Here is a 19,624-nt window from a genome sequence, read left to right as displayed (position 1 = left end):
GTGATGGGCAGCTTGGACATCAACTCTCAGAGGCAAATGAAGCAAAAATATCACACACAAGGACACTGTGTCAAGGAGGACAACGGTGACAGGTGAGGAGAAGATCTGCAAATCAGGGATAGAGAAGGTTGGAGAGGACCCAGGTAGTGAGGGCACAGGTGGTAAACAAAGGGCACAGGCAGGAAGGAGCCAGAGCACAGCAAACGGGCGAGCTACCTCTCATAAGCAGTCTTCAAATTCATGGTTGGGGCTGATGTGAGGGGACCACATCCAGAATGATGGGGAAAAGGGGTTTAAAGGGATCCACTCAAAGAGCAACAGAACGTAAGAACAGCAGTGGCCACAGGCTGATAGAAGGGAGCTACAGAGATGACAGGTGCAGGAGATTCACCAGAGGACGATGGACAGTACAGAGGCACAAACGGAGAAAGGAGCCACTTTCAACCGCAGTTTATTTTCTAAACCAATAAATGTATTCAGCACCTCTTAGCACTAAGCTTTAAAACCTAACGGATTAAAATGTGTCACCCAAATTTAAAATGATCTTACTATATCAGTTTACCTACCATCACCAATCATAAATCATTTTTATTTCTATACAGGGCCACAAACACAGCAAAGTGAGTATCACAGTAATTCTCAAGAATCAAGGGTTTAAGACAACTGTGGTCTCAAAGTTGAATCAAGACTGAGGAATTTTAGTTCTCTGGTTAACAGAACAGAACAGAGGGGGACCTAATGCGGGAACTGTATTTATACCAAATGAACACAACAACAAAGGTTTTATACCAGTTTGTCAAGAGAAAAAAGGTAAGAAAAATCTGAGGTCCAGCCGCACACTCTAAAATAGACATGGCAACAACAAAAAGCCAAGAAGAGACGAAAATATTTACATTTCAAGTAGAGAGTAATTCAATAAAACATCCTCAATATTAAAGTCTTTTACATTTTAATTACTATGTAATTGTGTTAATTTGCTTTATAATTTTATAGGGCTAAGAAGTTTATACATTTGCATTGATACAATTTTATGCATTAAACAATGTCTTAACAAAAATAATTCAAGACAATACTGAGTCCAAAAGAATTATTTTTCTCCTTAAAGAAGTCCGTATGTTACTCAAGATTAAGAAACCCAGGCAATTAGACATTTTACTTTTCTTGTGAACTCAATTACTTTTACTTGAGTGTTAAGATGATTTTTTAAATTACAGCAATAAAAAGATAATTTATGACAATGGATATAATCTGGACATCTGGCAATCACTACTTATTTGGACAATGTGGCTTGAGAAGCAGTAAAACAATACATTTCTCTTTGTCAGTTATCCACTGTGGAGAAAATCTACCTTTTTCCCTCAAATTAAGGGCTGACAAACTACAAAGGCTATAAAATCTCACCCTGTGTAATAAAGCATTCACAATTACCATGCTTGTTGATTGGAAGAGTCCCTGGACCCAAAAAACATGACATTAAGTATTATAACTAATTTTACTACATTTTAATGTAGGTGTCCTGTTGAAACCTCACTTTACATTACACTGTTAATTTTCCAGATTACTCTGTAAAATTATCTATTGTTAAAAGCCTGTTTAAAAAAAAAGCTATTATATCAGATGAAGGAAGAATACACACACTCCATTGTTTAGTGTTTCCCCATAATCTCTGAACAATATTTTAATTACTTAACTGCACTGAACAAACAAGGAACAGCTTTCACTCTCAATGAATTCAAAGATTTGCTTCTTTACTGACCACGGGGTTTCTCACTTCTATCGGTTTCTCAGTGCCAGAGATTAGTCTTCCTTTGGAGGTGGAATATTACCTTTACTTTTGTATAATCTTTTGGCTGCCAAAATCTCAGACAGATGTAAGCAGCTGCTCAGTACTCAACTAAGACAAGATAAAAGAATTCACACGGTAAGTCTACATCTGGAGCAGAGGGGCCACTGCACAATCCTTACATGGTATCTGGTCAGCTACCCACTGGAGAAAGGATGATTCCTGGAATGTTTCTAAGTTAAGAAAGTGAAATCTATCTGGCTTTTATCACTGATTTCATAAATGAAGTTGCAGAAAAAATTTTGTACTGATCTTTAGATTACATGTAAAAATGAAATGCAGAGGACCTTTAGGAATTTTTTAGGTGAGAACGTCCCATTAGAGATGTACGTAAACACAATGGGCAACCTCTTCATATCCAGTGATTCTTTAAAATCACGTACTCACTCCATGATTCCCTCAAACTCCCTTATTTCACAGGATGACAGTTTTGACTTGTCATTTATTTCCTGTGTCATCAAATACCTTCAGTAATTTTCTCTTCAGAAAATACTTATGGTGTATCTTTTCAGTATTCCACTATACTTTTAAAATAACCAACATTTTCAGTATGACCTATGATAAGATTTCCATCTACTGTTTAGTAACTTCAAAGAGGCATATTAATTTTAGCATAAAAGATATTCTATTTCCATACATTTTGCTTGTCAATAAACACAGTACTGGGTAGGAATTAACTGCTAACACTCCTATCAAGCCTGTAATACGCTGCATCCACTGCTTTTCATAATGTTTCTGTTTTATATACAAAATACAAATGTTTTCCAAAATCTTCGGAGCTGGAATCTTTTTGTGAACACAACCAAAAGCCAATCAAGTTGTTACTGGAAAATCATATTGTTACTTCTCAGAAAAGTGAAATCAGTGCCTTTTAGATCCTTCCCAGCAATTAATTATACTATAATGCTACACATATATGTCTAAAAAATATACTTACCAAGAAAATCTGGGGGAAAAAATTCCTTAACTCCCCAAATTGTTATTCATGACACTAGACAGCATCACCTGCATTTACACTCTTTAACGTGTACATGCAAGCACGGCTGCGCACCCACGGGAAGAGTGAGCACAGCTCTGACCGAAGTCTATACCTCACGATGCGTCTTCCAGAGCCGCCCACATGGTCACACACCAAATCCAGGGTGGGAAACACATTGATATTTTCCAGCCATGTACTCTAAGTTTTCAAAACAATATGAATTTCATGCATATTCATCAATAACAATATATACTTAGTGGGAAGTAGTTAAATTAATGAATTGGTATTAAGTAATCCAGACTAATAAACCATATGCAAGTCAAACTAATTCACTCCCCAGGCACCTACTCAAATTTGAAGTGTGATAAATTCTTTTAAAAAGATAATTTAAAATTATAATTTCTAAAAAAATTTTACACCCAAAAGACTCAAATACCATTGACCACCTCTTATAAATGTTTATGTTCCAAAATCCTGAAAAGTCACACATAAACCTGTAACAACAAATGCCATTACTTTAAAATACTAGAAAAAATATTTTTAAATGAGGGATTCTGAAAATTAGTAATTAAAACCATTAAAGCATAACACTGACCTAACAGGACAAATATTTTACTTTTGCAATCTTTATTAACACATGATCATCCCCTAGAGTCTCACCTGCTAGCCTTTCAAACAAATTTCGAAGGCAACACACACCTGTGGGGGGGAGTCCTTCACAACAGCGGGTGCGGGGAAAGGAGAGTGGACCAGAGGTCAAGGTGCCCAGGCTCTCAGCCCACCACTGTAGAAACAATGTACAGCACTCAGATGGTTATCAGCGCCCACATACGACAGGACACGCTCTCCCAGTGCGGAAGGGGTCACTAGAGACCGATTTAGACTGTCAGGAACCACCACTCTCACACAGGATATCAGTGTAATTCCACTTAATCTCAACCACTTAAAATTTTTAAGAATGTATGCCAAGGTAATAGTTCATTTCAAACCTATTTAAATAAATTACACATGCACTAATTTATATGTATACATTCTCTATGTGTCACTTTAAACATCTTTGATAATTAAAGCCACATTGAGGGCTTCCCTGGTGGCGCAGTGGTTGAGAGTCCGCCTGCCGATGCAGGGGACACGGGTTCGTGCCCCGGTCCGGGAAGATCCCACATGCCGCGGAGCGGCTGGGCCCGTGAGCCATGGCTGCTGAGCCTGCGCGTTCAGAGCCTGTGTTCCGCAACGGGAGAGGCCACAACAGTGAGAGGCCCGCGTACCGCAAAAAAAAAAAAAAAGCCATATTGAAATTAGCAGATTTAGATAAACTGCCACTGACTTTAAAGTATTACTGGCCAAGAAAAGGTAGCTCAGAGCTTTAACTTTGAATGCACTTGATAAAAACATGTCAGGGTTGAGAAATCTGTCCTTGTTACATGACCCCCTTACTATTTTCTTCAGAAAACAGAACCCATAAGAGAGAAGTATTTTCAGCAAAATAGTAACCCAAGCGCTCTGAGATGAAAAACGGCATCCGAAAGCCTCAATCACTCTGGTCAAAGCAGAGCACAGGTGGACTTTCAATTCAGAATTATGTAGCTGCCAAAGCAAAGGATAAGTGAACAAAACTAACCCCAGTTACTGCTAAGAGCACTGGGGGCAGACATCATGAAGAAAAACTGGAACGTATGTTTGGATAATTTGCAATCTCTAATTCTAAAAAAACTGCTACATCTTTCTTAACAATATTTCTGGTGAAATCAACTTCAAAACAGAATACCTGGGATCCCTCCTTCTCCTAACAAGAAATTAAACTTATTAAGTAATCTGTACTGTTAAATACTCCACAAATTCCAATTTGCAAGACGTATACAATATAGGATAAATAATAAAAGGTGTATATAGGGGAAGGCTACAATAATTCCGATTTCTGCTACCTCAGCAAGTTACTGTACACATACCACATCAATATAACAGAAATGGCACAGTTTCTGAGGACACATTCCACATTTTATTTACAATTTAAGACTAACGTTAATCTCAAAATCACATATCCATATATCTATTTCCTTTCTGTTGATTTCATTTAAATGTAAATGCATGGTTTGTCCAACAAAGACTGTAAACAACTCTTCACCGCGTCTGGTACATGGAACACCCAGGAACAGCTTGTAACGGAAATCCGTCCACCTCCCCACAACAATTTTATTATAAATACAGGTATCAAAACAATCCTGAACGTATTTTTGATACTACTAGTAGTCAGCACCTATACCGCTTCGAAAATGAACATGTTTTGTGACAATATTCATTGTACCTGCCACTTTAGACCATTTCAACGGAAGCTCTTTCACTAAGCGAGAGCACGCCATTCTGGGTTTTCCTTCTTGGGCTTTCTCTTCAGAAACACATCTGCTTGCACAGCCATCTGACACTTCTCGCTGTTCTTCCACCTGGAAACCTGAGTTCCACTCTGAGTACTCCAGGTTCATGCTTAAATGACGGTGCCTTAACAAGAAAAAAAACTGTGCTGAATTTTCCTCCTGTTACCTGAAAACATAATGGGTGTACATATATTAAATATACTCTTACAGATGTCCAGGTCATGTTTACCAGCTGGAATTATCTTACTTAATGTGTGGGTATTTTGCATTGTGATATTTAATCAAGACATTAACATGAATAGAAGGTTGTTGATTTAAGACAAGTTTTAAATCCACTAAAATTAATTGTTGTATGTTTGTCCTTCTGGTGGCTGTGGAAGCTTCATATTTTCTTTGGACATCATTAGACGTCTTAGCTCTTGAAGTACAACTTTAATGCTGTATGAGTTTTGCCATTTTGCTAACACTGGTATGCTCCGTGCATCCACCTGAAAGGAGGGGGAAGAAGAGTAAAATCAGCTGCCAAGTTTAATGGGGTCTGGCACCAATATACTAGACGCACTTTGATAAGAAGTACTTTTAAAAATTCATAGCTTGGCTCTATTTTCACAAAGCGAACATTATGAAACTACTGGTTCATATAATACTTAGGGAAAATATTCCTTCTTCCACAGGTGTTTCCTAAAAAAGTGTGTCCTTTGCGTGTGGTGCTTTTCTGTAAACGTGTAGGGAACTTCGGTCATCAGAAATAAACGTTATATAAAATAACTACACGTAAACATATTTACCAATTCCTTCTTGATAAGGTCAGAGGTTTCTCTCCATTTCCAATGCCACGACCCAAAGTCTGGGCAATGACCTCCACCAGGATTAAGGAAAGAACTGCGAACCCTGACCTCTGCTTTCAGATCTCTCTCTCCCGTGTGTTCTCCGCACTGTGCTAAATTCATCTTCCACTGCAGGAAACTGGCAGGATGGGGCTGGAGCTCCTTCAAAGCCTCACCCCCAGGTACCTGCCATCTCTCGGCCTGCCTGAAAGTTCCCTGGAAAACCCCTTCCATGGGGTTTCTCTTTGTCTGACCTCAGAACTCACCCACGGAGGACCACCTAGTCCCCGGCCCACCCCTCCACCTGCTGTTTGCCAAAAATAACCAGTGTCAATTGTGTGACACCTCGGAGACACAAACTACTATGTACAAAATAAGCAACAAGGATGTACTGTACAACACAAGGAAAGATAACCATTATATTGTAATAACTTTAAATGTAGTATAATTTATAAAAATACTGAATCACTATATTGTACATCTGAAACAAATATAATACTGTAAATCAACTATATACTTCAATAAAAAATAAAAAAAAAATTTTAAATTAAAGAAATTGCTTAGGGCTTCCCTGGTGGCTCAGTGGTTGAGAGTCCGCCTGCAATGCAGAGGACTCGGGTTCATGCCCCAGTCCGGGAGGATCCCACATGCCGCGGAGAGGCTGGGCCCGTGAGCCATGGCTGCTGAGCCTGCGCATCCGGGGCAAAAAAAAAAAAAAAAAGAAATTGCTTAAACTGTTTAACACCTCTGCTGGGCAAGGAGGTGGTAAGAGGAAAGCAGGAAGGTGACCAAATACTTCACAGGAAAGCTGGGAAATGAGATGTCCAGTGAGGCTTTGAAAAGTTCCAACACACGCCTGTGAATCTAGAAGACACACATGTGCAGGGCTGTACAGGCTCAAAAGACCTGAGAAGGCCATAAACTCTCACCTATGGCTGACCTTGAGCAACATATAAAGAATTTGATTATGCACCATAACCAAGTGGGATTTATCCCAGTAGGGCAAGGTTGGTTCAATATATAAAAATCAATCAATGTAATACACCGTATTAACAGAACAGAGAGCAAAAACCATGATTATCTCAACAGACACAAAATAGCTTTGACAAAATCCAACAACCTTTCATGATAAAAACACTCAACAAACTAGGTATATCAACCCAATACAGAGCACCTACAAAAAATATACAGCTAACAGCACACTCAATGGTGAAGGACTGAAAGCTTTCCTCCTGAGATAAGACAAGACAAGGACATCTGCTGCCATCACTGCTACTCAACACTGAACCGGAGGCTCTGGCCAGGCAACTAGGCAAGAAGATGAAATTAAAGGTTTTGAAAAGAAAGAAGTGAAACCATCTCTATGCGCAGATGCCGTGGCCTTGTACACAGATCCTAAGGCAGCCATTAAAGGAACTGCAACTGCTGGAGGGAATAAACGAGTAGAGCAAGGCTGCAGGGTACAGGATCCACAAACAAAACCTTATCTGTGTGCTTGCAATGAATGATCTGAAAATCAACTCAAGGAAACAATGCCATTTACAACAGGATAAGAAACAGAAGTGTAGGCCATGTACACTGAATACTGTAAAAAAAACTGTTGACAAAGATATCCCATGTACATGGATCAGAACACTTAATGTCGTTGACAATCCTCCTCAAATTCATCTACAGATTTCACACAATCCCTATCAAAATGTCAACTGCCCTTTCTTTTCTTTTTTGCAGAGCTGGACAAGCTGATCCTTTAATTCATATGGAAATGCAAGGAACCCAGAATAGCCGAAACAATATGAAAAAGAACACTTACTACAAAGCTACAGTAATCAAGAAGGGTGTGGGACTTCCCTGGCGGTCCACTGGTTAAGACACTGCACTTCCACTGCAGGGGGCACGGGTTCGATCTCTGGTCAGTGAACTAAGATCCCGCATGCCGTGCAGGTGGCCAAAACAAACAAACAAACCAAACCAAACAAAAACAAAAGGTGGTGTTCACACAAGGATGGACATACAGATCAATGAAATGGAAAACGACTGAGAACGCAGATCAATGGAATGGAATACAACTGAGAACCCAGAAGTAAATCCATGCACGTACAGTCAAAAGATCTCTGACAAGTGTGTCAACCATGGGGAAAGGACAGTCCCTTCAACAGATGGTGTTGGGACAACTGGACATTCACATGCAAAGGAATGAAGCTGGACCCTTAACTCAAAATGGATCAAAGGCCTAAATTAACAGCTGAAACAATAAAACTCTTAGAAAAAAACAGGAGTAAATCTCTGTGACGTTGGATTTGACAATGGTTTCTTAGATATAACAACTAAATACTTTCAACAAAAGAAAAAGTAGATAAATTGGCTATATAAAATTTTTTAATTTTTGTGTTGAAAACGTCAAGAAAACAAAGAGACAACCCACAGAATGAAACAAAATTCATGCAAATCATATACCTAACAAGGGGCTCTTGTCCAGTAAATTAAGAACTCTTAGAACTTAATGATAAAGACTAAATATCTCAATTAAATGTGGGCAAAGTGGATCGTGGTAGACAGCTGTTATGGACTGCATGTTTGTGTCCCCCAAAACTCATGCGCTGAAACCCTAACCACCATGGGAAGGTACCAGGAGCCGAGGACCTTGGGAAGTAATTATCAATAGGTTTAGGTGAGGACCCAAGGGTGGAGCCACCACGATGGGATTAGGAGAGAACGAGACTGGAACTTGCTCTGTCCTCCCTGTGAAGACCCAGCAAGAAGTCAGTCATCTGCAGCCCAGAATGAGGGTCCTCACCAGAACCCAACCACGTGGGAACCCTGATCTCAGACCTCCCAGCCTCCAGCCTGTGAGAAATAATCTCTGCTGTCCAAACTAGCCCCAGTTTATGGTATTTTTGTGACAGCAGTCAAACTAAGACAGCAGCTTTTGTGATGGTTCCCGAAGATCTTCAACTCCTGACATTCACGTCCTATGTGACCCCTCCCTGGAGTGCGGGCTGGACAGAACGCTGGGATATGACTTCTGACGTTAAGCTACAAAAATACTCCAGCTTCCATCCTGCTCTTTCTTGCTTTCACTCCCCTGCTTTGCAGACGGAAACCAGCTGCTCTGCTGTGAACTGCTCTGCGGCCTCTGGCTACAGTGTATAAGGAACTGAAGCCTGACTGAGAACTGACTACTGCCAACACCTACGTGAGTGAGGCCGGAGCTGCATCCTTCCTCAGTCGAGCTTTCAGCAGAGACCACAGCACAGGCTGGCATGTGGGCTGCAGCCCTGGGAGAGGCCCTGGGCCACAGTCCCAGCCCACAAAGACTGTGAGACAATAAATCCTTGTCGTTTTAGACGGTTCTGAATAGACATTTCTCCAAAGAGGGTAAAAAAAAATGGCCAATAAGCAGGTGAAAAGGTGCCTAACTAGGAGAATGCAAATCAAACCACGATGAATATCATCAAAAGAAAACCTGATGCCTAATCCAGTCACTCTATACAAACACTTACGCTCCAATAATTAAACCAGGACTTAATTTCTCTGCTTCCAGGTCCCCACTCCAGCCTGACTATATGAAGCACTGGTAGGGATGGACAGTCCAGGCACTTACACACAGTGAGCATGACAGACATGGACAACCCTGGGAGAGCCCGGGCGGCAGTCAGTCAAGCTGAAGACAAGCCTCACCCAGACCCCACCTCAGCAGACATCCTACTTGTACGTGAACGCCCTAGAGCAGGGCCACTGAAAGCACCTTTCATGCAACAGCCCAAGACCTTGCACTGATTTTTACTGGTCCACCACAAGATAAACACAGAAATTCAGAGTAGCCTTTAGAGAGTTCTACAGAAATTTAACGGAGAAACTTTTATCTTAAAAAATCTGAGCTTGGGCTTCCCTGGTGGCGCAGTGGTTGAGAGTCCGCCTGCCGATGCAGGGCACACGGGTTCGTGTCCCGGTCCGGGAAGATCCCACATGCCACGGAGCGGCTGGGCCCCGTGAGCCATGGCCGCTGAGCCTGCGCGTCCGGAGCCTGTGCTCCGCAACAGGAGAGGCCACAACGGTGAGAGGCCCGCGTACCGCAAAAAAAAAAAAAAAAAAGTCACTGACATATGAGTCCACACAAAAGGGATACAACATAGAAGCATACACAAACGTGCACAGTAAAAACACAACCATGCATGAAATGATAAATGCCAAATCTGAGATGCAGCCACCTCTGAGGAAAGAGAAAGGGCAAACCGGGAAAGGCACAGACAAAGTTAACTCTGTATAATGCAGTCTTTCGTTAAAAAAAGACCTGTTACAAATAAGACAAAAAGGTTAAGATTTGAGGAGGGTAAGTGGAGGATGTTGGTTACATCATTCTCTAAAACCTGCCTGTGTGTTAGAAACAATTCTTTTAAAAACGCCAAAAATAAAAACAAAGAGAAAAATGATAATTTATAGTAACTGCTACAAAGGGGAAGAATAAAAGAGTGACTGTAGCAGAGTAACAAAACAGACACAGTTCAGACTGGGAGTCAGGACAGAACTCTCTGAGAGTGACACTTACACAGCGAAGTGAAGAAAGAGTCCGTAAGGATGTCCACCCCTGAAGCACAGAAAGTGCAACGGTCTTGAGGCGAAAGGAAAGGTGTGCAGGGCCGCGAGCACCATGAGCCCCCAGGGAGCCAGGGCAGAGAGTGTGCCCGTGTGGCTGAAGCCACTGCAGGATTTTAAAGCACAGAAGCAACAGGACACAACCTGTGCCTCAGAAAGGTCCCTCTGCTGCTTGCTTTGTAAAGACTGGGGGAGGTAAAGCAGGAGAATCAGAGAGGCTGTGCAGGGCCCAGACAAGAGATGATGGCTAACATTCACTCGGTGGCAACGTAAGGAGAAAAGTAAAACCGGACTCGAGTTACATTTTCAACAAAGACTAACAGACCTTAATGCTAGAGGGTTTAAGAAGGAGAGGCAGAGAAGGAGGCATAATGTCCAAAATGAGATCAGATGAGCTCGTAAGGCAGGTCTGAAATTTAATCCTGAATTTCCTAGTTCCCACAACAATGTAGAACTCACTATGAATTACCTAATTTGCAGAGTCTATAATATGAAAACAAACCAGCAGTTGTGAAAAACACAAAAATTTTTCAACACAAAAATTCCTGGTAAAGAAATTTCACCAAAATGTCTTCCTCATAAAGGTAAAGTTGTATGTCATAAAAGAAATTCCCTAAACAATATCCCTTCCGTAAATTCAAACTGTTTCATAATCCTGCTTCCATCACATCTCTTAATATTACTGACACAGAAATAGTTAAGTATGCACGCTGTAATTTCTAGAATAACCACTGGAAGAACAGAAACAATGAAAAGAATTGAGAATGGCCATTTCAAAAGTAGGCAAGAAACAAGAAACACGTGTAAAGATAGAAACCACAAGATACGATGATTATACACCTGAACGCATCAACACATTGTACAATAAATGTCCATGGACTGATGCCCTAGCAGGCAGGGAAGGGAGGACTCTCAGGGCCCAGCACCGGCTGGTGCACCACAGGCACCGCACACAGGGAGGTATGGGAGTGGCCCAGCAGGTCCAGGGCTGAGATGCCCAATAGCGCTCCTCCAGTCAGGGTCATGCTTTTGTCCGGGGCACCCAGCAGGGAGGAGCCAGCCCACCTGGAGCCCCAGGGTGGGGTGGGGGCCGGACGGCCAGCTGTGTGTCCAGGACCCAGCCTGCTGCTGGAAGTGTGCTTTCACACAGGGGGACTGAGCACATGCAGGTAAACACACTGGGCAACAGAAAGCAGGTTTCTCACCGCTGAAGGCAAGAACTACAAGCACAGAAAGGATGAAATCTGAAAAACACCCTGCAGTGTTGGAACAGAACTGGAGATGATGGTATAAACTCATGGTGTGGGATGGATGATGGACGGAAGAGAAGGAAAGAGGGAGGGAGGAAGGAAGGCTAGCTGTACAGATGTGACACCTGGGCTAAAACTATAAAGAAAAAGTGATAGAACACAAAAGAAATGCTCCAGGTGTTAACTACCATTGCTGGGGAAAGGGAACACAGGGACGGGACGCGTAGGCGCACACAGAAGTTAAGGTAACATTCTGTTCCTCTGACAGATGATGTTCATGCTACTATCATCACGTTATCATGCTTCCTAACACGTATTCTGCATGTGAGGGTGCTCTCAACACAGCACCTCAAGAGCCTTCACTTCAGGTTCTAGTACTCGTACGAACCCAAGACTCGTACCGGAAATTATTTCCGCTCACTTCCTTCTGTGAGTCAGGGAGAGCACATCATTTTGATTTATTTGCTTTAAACAACCATGCTCAACCACGACTGTCTATTCCCGTACAGACATACTCGTTCCTCAGAGAAAAACCTCCTCTTCGTGAATATCCATCCTTTTAATCTCACCAATGTACCTTAACCCTAAAGAAAAATGTTAATTCAAAGAGAAATAATGACTTTCTTATCACCAGATAAGGATTCAGCTGAAATATGACTACTGAAGCAATTAATAAAACCCTCACCTCTATCTAGGCTAGTACATAAAGGTTCTTAAGGAAAGGTCCATTCAAAAGAGAAAAACAACATGAGATAAACTGTTTTAGACTTTCCGCTAAACAAAGGTTCTTTTGTTGTTGTTGTTTTAACATTCTCCTGACTATATATTTATAGGCTATGTAAGAATAAAATGACTACTTTAACTTACCATTCCACTGGAATTATTTACTCCATTCATATTAATTTTGGTTACAAATCTAACTGATGGAGGTGCTTCTGGGTATTTAGGTCCACATTCTACTTTCAGGCTATATATTCTGTTTTCATAATTTGTCTGGAAGGCAAAAATAATAATATTGAAGTGCTAATCAAGAGGGAAAGTACAATATAAATGTACTTAATATTACCACTTGTATGATCAAGAATTTACTTTTCTACGAATTTATTTGATCTATATGGCTAGAAAAAAGGCAGCAAGCACACTTAAACGTAGAGATTTTACAAAATTAAATAATTCTACAAAGTAATATCAAAAAGATCAGAACTTGCTTCTGTGGTACAGACAATGCCTGTAACAAATTAAAAGGAAAAAACAGACCACTTAAATTCAGATTTTACTAAAAAGTCCATATTGTGGCTTGACCTGTGTCACACATATATAAAGGTTCCCATTTTTCCAGGACAATTCTGTTTATTCTTACTGCTCCTGTATTAATTATTAATAATACTTCATTTCATTCTCAAAAGGGTCTGGCTGGACAATAAATTATATGGTTACCCCATTTATACAGCAATCAATATATCTTCTGGTATAAACACCATATTATACCATTGTCCAGCACTAGAACAATTAATTCATGCTTCTGGTTAGTTACATTTACATTACTACTTCATTAATTTTGTTGTCCGTTAAATTCCATTATCTAAATTCAGAGATACAATACCCAACTTTTATTTTTCCACATCATTTAAAAACAGGGTTTCTTAATCGAGAAGTTAAACATTACCATATTATAAAACAGCCATTTTAAAGCGACCAGACTTAATGCTTTTAGATTTTTCAAGGCTTACTTTCATGCCTATAATTAACTCTTCTTTATCCTTATGGCTTCTGTTCACTAGGTAAACTTATTAGTGTTCAATTAAAACAAGAAAGTAAAAAAATAAATGGAAGTGACAAATTTCATACCTGTTGATTCCTGTAAAAACATGGGAAAAAAGAAGTTAACCATCTATAGATTTCACTTACCCCAACTGATCCACAGCTTCCTCTCCCTTAAGTAAGAGTTCTCCCAAGTGGAGGTCAGGTCTGGGTTATTAAACTACCGTAATTTAAAATGTATACAACAATCTTATACATATATTATTAAATATTTCAATATTTTAAAAAAGAAACAGCTGGATAAAACTCATCCAAGTTTAACAGCAAACCTACATTAATAATATGCCCAGGACCTGGAGAGGTTTAAACAGGACTAAAGGTCAAGGAAATCATCTGGTCTGTCGTTCTCCAATCACATGCACAGCAGCCTCTCTAGAAAACTTGCGTTAAAAATAATAATAATTTTTTTTAAATGATACAAATGAACTTATATACAAAACAGAAACAGACTCGCAGACATAAAAAGCAAACTTATGGTCACCAAAGGGGAAAGTGGCAGGGGGAGGGGTAAATTAGGAGTTTGGGGTTAACAGATACACACTACTATACATAAAATAGATAACCAACAAGGACCTACTGTAGAGCACAGGGAAAACGATACTCAATATTTTGTAATAACCTACCAGGGAAAAGAATCTGAAAAAAAATAGATACATATGTATGTATAACTGAATCACTTTGCTGTGCACCTGAAACTAACACAACTTTGTAAATAAACTATACTTCAATAAAAAAAGAAATAAAAGGAAAAAAATTTTTCTTAAATAGCCCCTGAGAAATTCCATACTGTTAAAAATACTCAAAGTACATGGAAACAACTAGAACTCTCATACTTTGCTGGTTGTAGGGAATGGTATAACCATTTTGGAAACAATATGGCATTTTCTTATAAAGATAAATAAGCACACACCTCCCCTACCAAGTAGGAATTCCATTCCTAGGCATTTTATCCAAGAGAAATGGAAACAAACCTATGTTCACAAGAAGACTTGTAGTCACAGCAGCTTTACTTGCGATGGGCAGGGAGTACTGTGATCAGGAGAAGCGATAAGCACACTGTGGCATCTCTGTGAAACACACCACTACCCACTTCATGGAGCAACACAGCTGATCCCGAGACATTATATGCCAAGGCAAAAGAAGCGGGCCTCTAAGCACACACACTGCACGATTCCACTGGCACAAAGGCCTACAACACACAAGACTACTCTAGGGGGTAGCGAGTAGTGACTGGGGCAGGGCGGGGAGGGGCACAGGGAATTTCTGGCGGCACAGACATGTTCTGTGTCTCGACATGGGTGCGGGTAACAGGCTCCATTTGTCGAAAATCATTTCACTATATGCAAATTATACCTCAATCTAAGCTAGCCTACAATGATTAAACATCCTAACTTTTGGTACCTTGGATTAATTTCATCACCCCTGAATTTTAAATTAACAGCCAAGTCTTTCTGCTAACAAAAGAGTGACAGAAAAGAGAGTAGTAAAAGGAACTAATGTTTATTAATTATGTACTACACATACTCTCTTATTGTCTAATTATTAATTCATTTAATTCTCAAAACTTCTGAAGTATACATATAAGGAAACTTGGAAATGTTACTAAACATCTAATGCTAAAAAATACTGCTTAGAAAATTTAATACACAAACATATATGGAAAAACAAAATCGCTAATTATATAAATCCAAATAAACAGTGGAAAAACATAAAAAACCAGGGATCTTAGTAGCATATAAAAAACATATAAAAAAAAAAAAAAAAAAAAAAAAAAAAAACAAAAAAAACCGAGAAACAACTAACCAAGTAACAGAATGCTGAGGTAGGAATTCTCCTGTTACCCTAAAGCTGGGGACAAAATTGTTCTGAATCTGGCACCTTCCAAAGAAAAACCAACTAAGCCAAGATGCCGCCCCTGCAGGTTTTATTAAAAGGCAGCTGAGCAGCTGAATGAGTGCTGGGACCGCCCACTCTCACCCAGCCCCCCAGGCCTCAGCAGGTGGGGAAGCCTGGCTGGAAAGCCTGGCTGGAAGGACAGGGCCTCTCAGGGGTGCCTCCCGCTCCACAGAAAGGGGAAGGGGCTCCAAGACAACCCCTTCCCCAGCAGAAAGCGGCAGGGGGCAGCATCCTGTCTCTGTGCCCCCTGCAAGCAGGCCTAGCCCCATCCGACCCTACAGCAGCCTTGGCTCCCACTGGGCACAGCAACCCAGCGAGCTTCCTGTGGTTCGGTGACACCAGGAAACAGCTAGTTCGGGGGACCTGCTGATGACCCCAACCGGGTGAGAGAGATTTGTGAACTAGGTTACAGGGCAGCCCACAAAATCATGGGGGGTCTTATGCACAAACTCCAAAACACTCTTAAAGTCTCTTAGAGGTAGCGACTAGAGAAAAACCAAATGTAAATCATTTCGAATGTATACTCCACCCAGTTCAGACTGTCCAATCTTCAAGCTGTTCATTAGATAAGAATGCTCATTATTATAAGCACTTACTTTTACCAAAAAGACCATCTGGTGATACTGTTCACAGGCAGTGAAAATCAAGGTTTTCATTACAAATACCAAGTTATAAAACATCAAGAATTCTAACCATCAGGATTTTATTTCCTTCCTCACATGTCTTATGGAAAAATCAGAGCACTGGAGGGAAGAGGGAACTTGTTAGTTTAGCAGAGTGCACAAATTCTGCAAAGGAACACCAGAAAATGCAAAACATACATTAATTCATTCTCTAAAGTTAACATTGCTAATTACCTGACCATTTCCTTTTAGAAAAAATAAAGAGGAAATCTAAATTCTACCTAACAGCAAAACAGTTGAAATGCTCCCATCACAGGCAGCAAACAGTATACAAAACCAAAGACTAAAAAAACCTTCATATTTGTGTTCTTTCCAACAAGTCAAAAAACATACAATACATATTTCCAAGAGTCACTGCAGGGTGCGCAGTAAATGGGGCCTTTGAGTAAGGAATGCAACGCAGAAAAAAATTTCCCAGAGTCTGAAAAAAATTTTGAGTAAAAATAGAAAGGCATAAACTTGAGAAAGACCGAAGAATAAAACAACAGGTCTGTTGCCAGCAATGCTAGAAAACATGCAAGAATCAGCCTCGTCTACATATTTTATAGATGAAAACATGGAGGCCAGAACATTTCCATGGCGAGTCAACTGTCATTGGCCAACAGCAATGTGCACTCAACACAAACCAATTTAGAAACCCTGATGACACACACAGCAGGTTAGTAACATGTTACATCAAAATACACTCTTTGCTCTTCCCAAATACCCCTCCATTTCCTCACCTTTTCTCCTCTCTATCTGGAATGTTCTCCATCCCCATCACCACCTTCTGAAATCCTACCAGCCAGTCCTTTAAGGCTCATTCCAAAGGCAACTTCCTCCACTGTTCAGCTTTCCTCAATTATTCCAGCTAGAAGAAACATATTCTAAAGTCCCGCAGTGAACTTTCTCTGCCATATTCAGAATCTATCATTTGTGTTCATTTCTTCTCCTCTACTCAACTGCAAACACTTTGGCAGCAATGATTGTATCGGTCTTTTCCCCCCAATCCTCCAGAAAATCAAGCATCAATAAATGTATACAAAATAAGTAAAAGGTGAGGAAGTGTTTCAGTTAAAGTTATAATTATTTATTTTAATATCAATATTATAAAATAAAATGCTTACTCTAAAGTGACAATAAATATTAATAGAAAAAATATGTAATTTATAGCACTGACCCTTGGTGGCCCAATAATCATGCCTGTCCACCTTGTAAGTGTCATATCTTCATCATCTTCCAGGCCCCAGCTAACCGTACCATCGCCTACTCCTTTTTGTCCTTCTTCAAGTTCTTCCAACAAGCGAAAATTACGAGGAACTTTAACGCCTATACAAAAGAATGTCAATGTAAATGTAAAAAGCTCATAATTATAAGGGCTACACATATTCAAATTCAGCTTTCCCCAAATTAACCTTTAAAAATTATTTCCCAAAAAGACAAAATTCCCTTTAAAAAGCATTCTGCCCCCAAAAATGCTGAATCTAAAAACCCTTCAAAATGAAAACGCTAAAGAAAGCACTGTTCCAAACATTAGCAGCAGTACAGAACATGTATATAAATTCCTAAGCAATCAGTTTTAAACTGACATAAATCAATCATAAGGGAATCATCGTAAGTGATTATTTTTCCGTAACTGAGACTCCTGTTCCTCAGCCAAGAACACGACAGCGAATAAACAGGCGTGACCAGAAAGTCCATAAAAGCTCCATTTCATTAGCACATACTCTCCAGTAATCTTCAAAGAAGAGAATTATGTTCCATCTGTAAAAACGCACTAAGAGGTACTATTTTGAGAATGCTGACCCCACCCTCGGTCTTGAGCCAGTCTGCTGGCTGCCTAATCACCAGGGGGCCCCGTCTCCCCCGTCAGCAGGCTGGAGGCTGGAAAGCCAGCCTCCTGGATGTTTCCTAAGACACGTCCTTCTCATCTGGGCCCAACCCAGCAACAGTTTCACAATCCAACAGCCTTTCTCACACCTCCACTTCTTTAGACCTCCTCATTCTACTTATTTCTAAAATCTTACCACAGAAATGTTCCTCTCTGCCTAGAACCCCCAGCCTTTCACAGTCCCTACTCCCTCACTCTCACTGAACCTGGTCTTTGCCACCATTCTGACCTCCAACCCCCGGAACCAACCATGATTTGTGCACTTTATCACAACCTGTCCTAGGATCACTGGCCTGGCCTCTCCAGAGGATGGACCCTGTGGTTTTCCATGTTCTCAATAGCATCTAGCATGAAACACCCTCCAGCCCCACTGCACAAGTCTTGAAAAAAATCAGGACCCTCTCCTTCTGGCTCTGGAGCACCGCCTCCCTCCCTCCCTCTCACATGCAAGCACACACACAATCATGAGGCAGGAAAAAAAGTGACGTCTCTTTTAAAGCGACTGTCATTTTGTATAACTTATCTCTCTTGCTGAAACTAAAACATCTCTTTCAGTTACTAATTTGTAGTAAGGTTTCTGGACAAATAATGGAAAGCCAATAAGTACTGTAACTTAAAAACACTAGCCACGGGGCTTCCCTGGTGGTGCAGTGGTTATGAATCCACCTGCCAATGCAGGGGACACGGGTTCGATCCCTGGTCCGGGAAGATCCCACATGCCACAGAGCAACTAAGCCCGTGCGCCACAACTACTGAGCCTGCAAGCCACAACTACGGAAGCCCGTGCGCCTAGAGCCCGTGTTCCGCAACAAGAGAAGCCACCGCAATGAGAAGCCTGCACACTGCAATGAAGACCCAACGCAGCCAAAAATAAAATAAATTATATTAAAAAAAAAACTAGCCACTTAATGTACTGTGCTTCATAAAAAAGGCTTGAAAATCTTGGGCCACAGAAACATGGGGCTGTTATAAATCACAAAAACAAGAGTACTCATTATTACAACTACAATAACTAGTAATAACCATTTGTTCAGGGTACACTGTGTGCTATTTTAAATAAATTATCCCATTTGATCCTAAAAGCACTCATTTTACAGTTATAGAAACTGAAGTTTGGAAAAGTGACCTACCCAAGGTCACACAGTTACAAGCGGCAGATCCAGTATTAAGACCCAGTTTCTAGACCAAAGTCACTCTCTTAACTGGTGGGTTATACAGCGAGCCATCCCGGCAAAATCGTGGGCGCTGCCCAAGGCCAGCTCCCAGTGCCGCTGCCTCCCAGACAGGGGCCCCGGCCCCATTTTCTCATCTATAAAAGGGAGACCACGGTGGCTTCTGCTCCAAAGAACCACTGTGAAAATTAAACAAGGTATCTATCTTAAACAGAATAAATGTTGACTATGACCAGTTTAGTGTCCATATTAAATAAAATTACAAAAAACTTCCATTCACCTCCATCTACGTTTTGGGAGAATTCAAGCTCTCTGTAC

General features: G+C 40.7%; 1 protein-coding gene across 5 annotated transcripts in view; it reads right to left on the bottom strand.

Moving 5' to 3' along the window:
* Positions 1–435: 435 nt before the first annotated feature.
* UBE2V2 (ubiquitin conjugating enzyme E2 V2) overlaps positions 436–19,624 on the bottom strand; it is a 35,427-nt gene continuing 16,238 nt past the window's right edge. For 4 of the 5 annotated variants that reach the window (XM_032609529.1, XM_032609528.1, XM_032609530.1 and 1 more), the window contains exons 2-4: positions 17,424–17,572; positions 12,732–12,857; positions 436–5,682 (exon numbers count right to left, since the gene is read on the bottom strand). In XM_032609529.1, coding sequence (XP_032465420.1) covers positions 5,536–5,682; positions 12,732–12,857; positions 17,424–17,572 — 422 coding nt within the window. In that variant the 3' untranslated portion in view covers positions 436–5,535. Of the gene's footprint in view, positions 5,683–12,731; positions 12,858–17,423; positions 17,573–17,970; positions 17,989–19,624 lie in introns of those variants that run through there. The other variant, XM_032609532.1, reaches the window with a different exon arrangement.

This window comes from Phocoena sinus, chromosome 17 (assembly GCF_008692025.1).
Source record: "Phocoena sinus isolate mPhoSin1 chromosome 17, mPhoSin1.pri, whole genome shotgun sequence".
Lineage (NCBI taxonomy): Eukaryota > Metazoa > Chordata > Mammalia > Artiodactyla > Phocoenidae > Phocoena > Phocoena sinus.
Note: the sequence above shows the minus strand (reverse complement) of the source record. Positions and strands in the feature narration are given on the sequence as shown.